This window comes from Puccinia triticina, chromosome 12A (genome assembly GCF_026914185.1).
Source record: "Puccinia triticina chromosome 12A, complete sequence".
Taxonomy (NCBI): Eukaryota; Fungi; Basidiomycota; class Pucciniomycetes; order Pucciniales; family Pucciniaceae; genus Puccinia; species Puccinia triticina.
The window spans coordinates 5,907,100-5,917,402 of NC_070569.1; the positions used below are offsets into that span (position 1 = coordinate 5,907,100).

At 51.1% G+C, this 10,303-nt stretch overlaps 1 protein-coding gene across 1 annotated transcript; it reads left to right on the forward strand.

Annotated features, from left to right (window-relative positions):
* Positions 1-3,544: 3,544 nt before the first annotated feature.
* PtA15_12A581 (uncharacterized protein) lies at positions 3,545-9,220 on the forward strand (the record flags this gene model as incomplete). The annotated part of the gene is made up of 5 exons (XM_053162205.1): positions 3,545-4,241; positions 4,372-4,619; positions 4,692-7,320; positions 7,411-7,912; positions 7,987-9,220. 5 exons carry the CDS (start codon positions 3,545-3,547, stop codon positions 9,218-9,220), a joined length of 5,310 nt encoding a protein of 1,769 aa, XP_053026146.1.
* Between the last annotated feature and the right edge of the window lie 1,083 nt (positions 9,221-10,303).

A 10,303-nucleotide genomic window follows, 5' to 3' on the forward strand; every position in this document is an offset into this window, starting at 1 on the left:
AAGCCTTCAAAATTTTTGGGCAGAAGTTCAAAATTTTAACAACTGTTTAATTGCCAGCACTGTGAAAAAAAAAACTCAGGAAACTGCTGTCAGTTGACATGCAATATTACAAAGGCGCCTTTGTAATAGGGGGTTTCAAAGTTGGCCAGATGCAACTTGCATCCACTTTTGCAAGTCGGTGTTCAAGTTCATTCTTGAACACCAAGTTGCAAAAGTGCATGCAAGCCACACTTTACTACACCCCCTAAGCCTGCTTGGATGTTTTTTTGAAATTTGGCGTTCAATAAAAGCCTTGAACACCAACTTTCAAATGCATGCAAGTCGTGCATGGACAACTTTGAATCCCCCTAATATTGCATGTCAACTGGAAGCAGTCTCTTGAGTTTTTTTTCACAGTGCAGGATCCAGCCAAGCCAGTGTGACTCTTTTTTGCTACAAATTGCATGTGGTCTTGAAACTTTGAAGAAGGACAGACTGCACATGAACTCTGGGTGTTAACATTTTGCCCTTTTCCTTGCTCTTGAAGGACAGATTTGTGACATCATGAGTGAATATCTCTTCTGGCCCAATTTGGGATTTTAAGGTACATGCAAGCCTCTTCTACAAAGTCCCTTGGAACCGTTGTTAGAGTGCTTTAATCAATAGCTATTTCCTCTGAGAGCATCCCAGGGACGCTCTCAAAGCAAGGCAGCTGATTTTTGTCATTCACATCCTGCAGCCAGCTTTTATTCTCACAGAGCAGATAGATACATATACACAAGTCCATTCTTTCCCCAAGGGGATGTCAGATTTCATGATCTTAGAGCATCCTTACTAGTTGAGCTCATATCACATGAGTTGTGAAGCCAAGTTATTGCTAGCTGAAGTAGCAACAGTGAAATCAAGTGTATCTGTGGCTAGCAAGGTGCTGAGTTATGTTTTGTGTGGAGTTCAATGGCAGTTAGCTTGTGAGCTAACTGTTGCTAAATGTAGCAATGGTTAGCTTGATTCAGAGATTCCATCTCATTTAGCTTGGGTTTAGCTGAGCCTGGTGTGGTTGAATTTGGTAGCTGTACTGGTTAGCTTTGAGCCAAACTAGCCACTGGTAAGGATGCTCCTATGTATTGTGATTCCACTTAAGCTTGATCAACTCAAGTTTTCATCCGGCTGAAGTTATGGCCTTGGGGTGCACATCACCATTAGTATTTTGTTTTTCTGTCCAAGCCAACCCATGATTTGTCGCTCACAGCATAAAGACTTGATAAATGCCTGAACTCAAATTTCAGGATCCAATGATTTTGAGTGCACAGCTTAAAAAATCTGTCCAAGCATTCCTGGAATTACAATATGTCAGTGGGATACATATTGTGTTTTGCTTCTTGGTTGGACATCAAGTGTCAATGTGATGCTATAGTTATGGGGTTGTTGGGCACAGCCCCATTTTGATCTCCCCCCATTCTGCCATAGACAGCCTGGTGGCAACAGCCTTCCCGGCTGCCTGTGCCAAAGTGAAATAATTAAATGATCATGATGATCTTTACTGAATGCGAGGCAAAAACAAAATATGTACAATCACGGAATGCCATGATTTGAGTACAGGCATTTTGCAAAACACAATATATACAGCGAGCACATCATCGACTTAATATGTGATCTTTTTGCCTCAGTCTACAGCCAAGTCCAATGTGCGGCGAAAGTCCGTTCCAATTTACATAGATTTTGTAGTGTCGGTTTCCAGCATCGCGAGTTCGGCGGTGATGGTCAGCGCAGGACGTCGGATGAGTGATCACAGCCGTGTCGGTATAGGTACATGTTTACACATTTAAATTAAATGCGTAGAATGTGTTTCTATTTCTGGAGGCGTGGTTTGGTGGATAGCTCGAGCGCGTGACTGATGATGAAGCAGAAGCTGTACATTTTCCCAAGGGAACTGTAGGGAACTGTAGATCGGCGTGGGGGGAGTGCTCTGGAGATCGACTGTGATGATGATCAGCAGTGCCGATGTGTCGGTACATAGAACTTCAGCTCGGTGGACGGGTTTTCGATGAAGTGATGATGGTCCTTTCTCGTTCATTCATTCATGGATTTTCATTTCTCTTCTTCTTCTCTTCTCTCCGTGCTGTAAAGCGAGCCGAGTGATGGAGTGATGGAGGGCGCTTGCTGAGCCAGCGCCTACCATATTTGCGATCGACCTGTGGACGGATGGGTGAGATGAAGGCGAGATCGGTCTGGCGACATCGACTGCTTCTACATATTTACATATTGATGAATAAGTATTTGCTGCTTGCTGATGATGGTGAGCTGTTGCTGAGACGCTGATGACGGGTGGGCGAAGATGCCGAAGATGCCGACGAGTGGCTCGGGCCGGGCCACTGAAAGAAGCCACGCGCACGGACTGGCTGGCTTGCACTGGGGATGTATGCATACACCCAGACAGTATGCATACATGCCATGGGTACTGGGCATGCACGTCTTGGCTGTAGAGCGCAGGAGAAGGATTACAAATTGGCCATTTAAGGCTTTAAACTGTAGTTTTACTTCAGCCTAGTGTGGTCATGAAGGGCTGTACATATTCATATTTATTGGTACTGAGGCAGAGGGGAAGTTGAGACAACAAATTGGGTTGATGGCTGATGTCGTCGATCGACGAGGACCGAGGCTTTTGGTGATTTTGAGCATTCGTGGCTGCAATGTATGTATGTCCAGGGTTCATGTAAGGATGATGAGGATGACTGGCCTGCTTTTGCCTGAGAGGGTGTTTTCCTTTGAGTGATTTCGAGTTGAAAGCGAAGCGAAGTGCTGCTCAGCTGGCGCTCTGCCAGTCGAGTCGCGTCGCGACACGCGCTCGATGTGGAAATATGTATACGTGTCCGCCCTGTGTGTGTGTATCCGTTCCCTCCAAACTTCGAACTTCACACTTCAGAGTCCAGAATATCATACCCTAACTTATACTTATCTCACCCACACTCTCGCAAGGGCATTAAAGGCTGATCGGCTCGCCCTCGGCCCGCTTGCAGGGTGCTCTTATCTCCTCCTGCTCTTCCCATCCGAACCACGCCCCGCCCCATCTTCCCTCTGCTCCGAGCCTCGCTGTCAGTCACCCCTGCCCAGTCCCAAGCATTAAAAAACGACTGCCCAGTGCTGTACACGCTATTGTACAGCTCCCATGTGTACAGCCCGACTCTTTCAACAACCATCCTAGCCAACACCCGAGCTTATTTCCAATCCACTCTGCGTTCGTCCTCTTCTCTCCATCGCTCATCCATCCTCTACTGCCCCTCCATAAACACATACCTCTTTGCAACATAAATACATCCATCCATAAATAGCAGCCCCCCCTCCCTCCCAGCCTTATCCCCCCCTCCCCGCCCCCCCCCCCCCCCCCCCCCCCCCCCCTCCACCCCGTCGATCTGAACGCTATCGACCAGTAGCAGTTGTCTTTTTTTCTCTTCTCCCTCTTGCCGGCTCAACCCCCATCGCTTTCCCTCCAGCAGCAGTGACTGCATACACTAGCGCAGCGCCCAAACAGCGGCCCCCATCCGAAACCGCCCCCAGCACCCCAAACATGGCTCAGCTCCCCTCGTCCCCCCAGCCCGCCCGGCGGACATTCGATTCACTCAAGAAACACTCCTCCTCGACCTCCCACAAGACCCTCTTCGGAACGGCCGCGCCCAGCCATTCCTTCGATTCCCCGCTGGCCCATCCCTCCCCCGCACTAAGCCCGGCCTCGGCCCACCCCGCCGATCGATCCGCCTCCCGTCGATCAAACTCTTCCAGCCAGTCCAACCCATTCCTATCATCATCCTCATCCCAGACCCCCCCAGCCACCTGGGCCGTCTCGGGCAAGCTCGTCAGGAAAAAGGCTAGCGGTCTGTTTCGTGAGGCTGCACGCAGCTGGGGCCGATCGAAGAGCAAGGAGGTCCTGAGCTTCGGCCTAGGCGTCCTGATCGGCAACCAAGATGCACAAGCCGCTAACCCACCACCCCCAACACCCCCACCACTACCCGCCAACCCATCCATCCCCCCAGCCGCACCACCAGCCACCACTACCGACCACCACCACCACCACCAAGACCCCGCCACCCCCAACCAAGCCCCCTCGAGTGGGACAGCAACCATACCTAGCTCGGCCGGAACGATCGGCAAGGGCCCAAAGAAACGCATCTCGTTTCACAGCTCCAAGAAGGTCAAGGGAAAACCTAAGGATAACAACGCCAAGATCATCAAACGTCGCTCTGAAATCGGCTTCGGGGACTGGGCTGGTGAGCAGTCGCTTCGTCTTCCATCACTCATCAATCCTTCTTTTCACACTGACACCGCTCTTTTTTCCACCCCCCCCCCCCCCCTATCATCCTTTCTCCCCCTTTGAACTACTCACCCCGCATTGGGCAGACACCCTGAATACTGCAGTTGACTCTTCATCCCCCCAGTCTCAGCCGCACACCGAACCTAGCGAGATCCCCGCCTCATCATCAGTCATCCACCCTCAATCCCACACACCCCTCCTATCCACTCATCCCTCCTCCAACCATCTGTCCTCTCACCCATCTGCCCCCATGGCTCTTTCACACCGCCGCAGAGAGCGTTCGGCTAATCTGACCAAGCAATCCGGTGTTCTCACATCATCCTTGGAGATTGAAGTACGTCACATCCGCGCTTTCATCTGTCCTCCAGTGACTCCATCTAACGTTTTTCTCTGTCTTATCAACTAGGCTGCTCCGTCTGCCCTCAGCTCGCGCGTACCTCGCTCCACTTTCCCCCACGCACACCGCTCCCCACGCTCCCCTCGTCGGTTCTATAACACCCGAGCCGCTGTCCATCGATCTCAATCCCAAAACCTGCCCTCTCAATTCCTGTCGATAGGAGAAACCAGTACTCCACAAGCTCAGTTCACGCTCAACGGGCATACTCAAAATCCACTGCTACCAAACCCGACCACGTCTTCTCTCTTCCAACGTTCAATCAGCCCGATTAACCAGTTCGACGATGATTTCGACGTCGAATCACCTATCGCTTCAAAAGCCCTCGGTCGCGCATCCTTCGTCCCTCCCCGACTGCGATCTGTCAGCTCGGCTCGGGCCAACCTTTTTGGAGCCATGCCTAACAAGAGTGGTGGCCTCGAACCCTCCTCGTATTCAACTCCGGCCGCCAATTCATCCACTCCTCACGTTGCTCAGCCAAATCACCCGCTCTCACAGTGGCTCAACGGGTCTCAAGTCGATCCTGCGCCCCCAAATAGTATCCCACGGTCAAGGCAACGTACAGTCAGTGCCACCTTACAAGAACACTCAAGTCGACTCAACCCCAAGCATCTTACCACTCTGGCGGAGGATGGATGCGATTCCGACCCTGAAACTGGCAAGTCTGGCTTTGGCTCGAGCCCCTCTCAAAGCCCTCCCCTGGATACGATTGATTCCAATGGAGTTCGAACGCGTTCGTCGTCATCGAGCCAGAAAACCGGCTTCCAGGACTCGCGGGCTCATCCAAATGACCGATGGGTCATGCCCCGAATAGAAGGTCTTGATATGACCCCCCGACGACGTAGTCTCGATGGATCACTGGATGATAGTGATCCGGACGAAAAGGGGGGCCTGGCCTTATCCAGCAAACCTTCTAGTCGAACGAGCATCGCATCCAGTCTGACCACTCACGAGTCAGAGAACCCCGGCTGCGGTGCTTCTGATTGTTCGCTCAAGCCTTTCAGCGCGGCATTCGACGGTTTTGGTGCTCTCCCCCCTCCCGAATCTCCATTCCCCGGACCCCATCGTATCAAGCGTGGCGGCATTCCTCCTGCCAGTCCAAACAACCTCAAGCGGCATGTTGATGGTGAGCTGGTCAGCTGTACGTCGCAGCCCACGCTCTACCGTCACCGCACCAGTGGACCAGCACCCCCCTTATCGTTTCCTAACCTACGCACGAAGAATGATCCCTTTGAGCCGGTTAACCCTCAACGGCACTCGTGGGGTCTTCAATCCAACAACCCAAGTGAAGATGACGAAGATGATCTCGGCCAGGTAGCTCATCGCGAACGTGATGGCCACAATGGCTCTCATGAATCTCACGAAGCCATGAGTAATCTGAGTGTCCCAGCCTTAACGGACTCCAGTTCGCTTGCTTCTAGCCTTGCCTCGTCAAGTCAGAGTAACAACCCATATGCTATTCGCCCCCCGGTTGACGGCCCCGCCCTAATCTCCAGCTGGGACAAATCGCCTGCAGAGACAGGCCGAGAAGCTAAACGGCGAAGTCTTCCGACGGATGTCAGTCGGGCAGCCGGTCATCACTTGACACCCGCCCCACCACCCTTGCCAATAGGGCTTAGTTCTACCCCTATATCGGTCAAGCATTCACTTGTCCAACACCCCTCTCTCCGGCCTTTAATTCAATCAGCCAATTCCTCCTTTCAGGAAGCCGAATGCTCTTTCCAGAACGTCAAACCTAACGCCTCAGCCTTCCTTTCTTCTGGGATGATAAGCAAGAAAACTGTTGCCCGCGACCGAAGGGAGAATAGTCTCAGCAACTCCAGCGCTCTCTTCAAGTATGCCCTCTCGAACGTCAACGACCCCAATGCATCGATCGGCGGCGAGAGTATCTGTAACGTATCTGTCGAGGCTTCTATCGCTGTCAAATCCATGTGTGAAGCATTAGGTGGACCTCGGGTGATTGTGGCTGCTAAGCGCGAGGATGAGCATCAGAGTCGCTTGTCGGAACAATACGAGCAAAGCATTTCGATGCAAAGCGGCAATCAATCCTTTAGCCCCAACCAGAGCTCGTTGGGAATCGTTCTGCCTGAATGTCTCCGCCAACCATCCGTCTCGTCCTTGAGGATGCCAGACACACCGATGAAAAAGCCCGCTGTCTTACACAAGTCGCATCCTCACATTAACAAGCCTTTCATGCCCTCCGGCCTGAGGAAGCTATCCAGTTCTTATTCCCCCTCCATTGGCGGTTCACCTGTTGATGATTCGCCAACTTCTCGCGGTCACCACTTTTCCATCGATGAGTCGCCGATACCCCAATTCCATTCACAATTCCCACGGGATCCCCTCTGTCTGGCTGCCCAGAATGACACAACGCCTGACGCCGGTTCATCGAGCTGGGTAAATCTTAATGACGTTGATCCATCCCCTTCACTTTCCCGCGCAAACACGAGCGGTCAAGTCCCCTCTGGTTTGGAATCGCTCGTCAGGCAATCTCCCATCTATCGGCGCCGAAGCAGCGATGGTGTCCTGAGTAACCACAGTGGAAACGGGAATCTCAGCAGGGCCTCCGGATCCCGACAAAGTAACCCCTTTGATGATCCAGGCACGCCGACCAAACCCACCACGTCATGGTTGAAACGAGGCAAGTCTGCTTTTCACATTATCATCATCATCGTTATCAGTCTCTCCCGTAGAAGTTGTGCGTGCTAACATCTATGTGTTTTTATTTCAGCGCAACTTCTCGCCTCACCAGGAAACTCGATTTCCTCGGTCACCAGCTCGCCCAGTATGCATCATCACTCACATACCGACCGACTCAGCACAAATAACAGCAGCGCTGAACACTTGCTTGATCCGCAAGTCACTCCTAACCGCCAAGGAGGCCGTTCGTATACCCCTTTCGCCCTTTCCCCCATGCTCGGTACGGATTTTAGGCAAGGCTCCCGCTCCCACCTGACCCCCGGCCCCGAAAACTCAGCTTCACCGCCCCCGCGCCGACCTTCATTCAACAAGCGACATTCAAGTCCAATGATTGATGATTACCAGCTCAGAACTAGCAGTCATCTATTCGGCCAAACTTTCTCGCGGCGTCTACGCTACGACGCTGAGTTTGATGAGCTGGAAACGATTGGCAAAGGAGAGTTTGGCGAGGTTTTCAAAGTCCGTCAGAACTCGACAGGAAAAGTTTTTGCCATCAAACGGCCGACACGACCTGCCAATGGGCCCAAAGCTCTGTAAGCATACCTTCATCTAAGTTTTTTTTTTCTTCTTCTTTTGACTGGAGAACTGATCCAATGTCGCATCCTAGTGCACGGCAATACGAGGAAGTCGACATCCTAAGGCGGCTCACCCAAGGACCAACTCGCTCTGCCCACATCATCCAACTTCACGCTGCCTGGGAAGAAGACAGTCGCTGGAATATCCAGACCGAGTTTTGCGAGAATGGGACGCTCGAACATTTCCTAGGACTCATAGCCGGCTTTCAAGATCGGGTAGACGAAGAGCGTATTTGGAAAATCACCGCTGAGCTAGCTCAGGCTGTTGCCTTCATGCACTCCTCTGGCGTCCTCCATCTCGACATCAAGCCTGCCAACATCTTCATCACTGCTCACGGTGGCTTGAAAGTCGGTGACTTTGGCCTAGCTCGAAGGTGGCCAAGAGTCAATCCTAGCGAGGTTCGCGAGTGTGGATTGATGAACGGTCGCCATAAAGTGTTCCAGCACGTACCGATAAATCCCTCCGAACACGACGACAGCATTATTCCCTCCCGATTTCTGCGGTATGAAGACGTCAGTGACACTGATGCGAAGCAAATGATGCGCTTCAAAAGCTGCGGTCGTTTCGTTGGGTTCGACCTCGAACGTGAAGGCGACCGCGAATACATTGCCCCGGAAATCTTGAGCGGACGTTATGGCGAGGAGGCGGACGTGTTTTCAGTGGGTCTGATTGCGCTTGAGATCGCAACGAACGTGGTGCTACCTGACAATGGCGACGAGTGGCGCAGTCTGAGATCGAGCGACTTCAGTCGGACTGATCTCAGTCACCTGAGCTCGGAGCTCGTTCTTCTAATCAAGCGAATGATGGACAAATGTCCAGACCGTCGGATCACCTCCTCTGAACTTACGCGGCACCCGGTCATTGCCAAACTAAAAATCCTGAGGGATGCTGGTCTCGCTCAAGAGAACCAAGGTATCGATGGAACGGTGGAATACGAGGAGACGGAGGTGTTGGATGTCCAAGCCGACCCAGCTGGTGACATTCTTATGGCACCAGGTGATGACTCGCCCGATTTTTCAGTTGAACAAATCAAGCCTCTCCGACCGGTCCCTCCTCCGGATCGCATTTGGCGGACGGCTCGTGGAGCAGTCCTGCCCGAGGCCGAGGGCTTTCTGCCGTTCATCCTCACTGGCCAGAGTACCCCTTCAAGGTTCAAGAACTCTGTTTCATCGTCCTTCAACAACCGCAACTTCAAAACCACCCCTTGTCAGCTGTCTGCCCGAGGACCAGAAACGTCCAATGACCAGATGGAAATCGATGCTTGACCGGCTTCATCCACAACTTTCCGCTCCTTCCTGCTCTCGAAACAATCCCCAAAAAAGACAGATCCAAATCGCAACGCTCACTCTGAAGAACCTCTTCTTAATACCTCATTTCACTTTCATCGCAGAAAAAGAAGGGCGAAGAGCAAAAAAACATTCCGTATACCTACCTTTTTTCCTTTTTTGTTGAAGCCATTATTAATTCTTTGATTTATCTTCGTCTCTGTGGCGAAGTGGTGTCAATCAAGATCCCACCGTTACCAGATCAGTCCACTCTTTTACAATCATCGTCATCACCAGAAAAAAGGAAGATCGTTATAGAATAATGGTCTTGCAAAAAAATGGTCCTTCACCCCCAACATTACCCTCTTACTTATTCTTGTTCGTTGGGCTCGTCCGTTCTTTCGAATGCTGGTCAAATCCTCCCCCCCCCCCCCCCCCCTCATTCTTATTTTTCTCCGACTCTCGTTTGTCAAAAAATTTCTCTCCTCGAACTACTTGTAAGATTATTATAATGTTTTCTTTTATTATTTCTACAAGCAAATGAAGGTATACATACATAAATAAATATCCAAATAATCAAGTTACAGTAATCAAGTTTTGTTGACTGGTTTGATCCAAGTGGTTTTGACTTCCCTTTTTTCTGCTTGCTTGTTCGCGTTGGTTGAATAGTCGTTATATCTGTGTGTTTGTTGAAGTTGTTTGTCTCTCCTCTATCTTGCGTCTTGGTCTTTCTAGTCATTTTTAGCACCTTACCATAAGTATCTCTGAGTACAGTATCTAGCCACAATGTTTCACGATGTATCGAAACTTATTATAGTAATTGGTTGTTTTTTGTTTCTTGACGTTCTCTGAAACCAGTTCTGTCCGGCCGGTCGTATTGCTTGTACTTGGTCCCACCATGATCCTCTCTGTCTGTTCTGCTGGCTAGGCATTTGTTAGGTGGGGAATGGCGGTGTTTCTCTGTATCCTCCTGCCCTCATGGCATGAGGCTTGTGTCTGAGTGCATGTGATCTACGTGAGGCTAAGGGTCTGCAAAGTTTCTTGACAGGAGGGGGTTCCCTTCTCTGCTACCTCCTTTGTTTC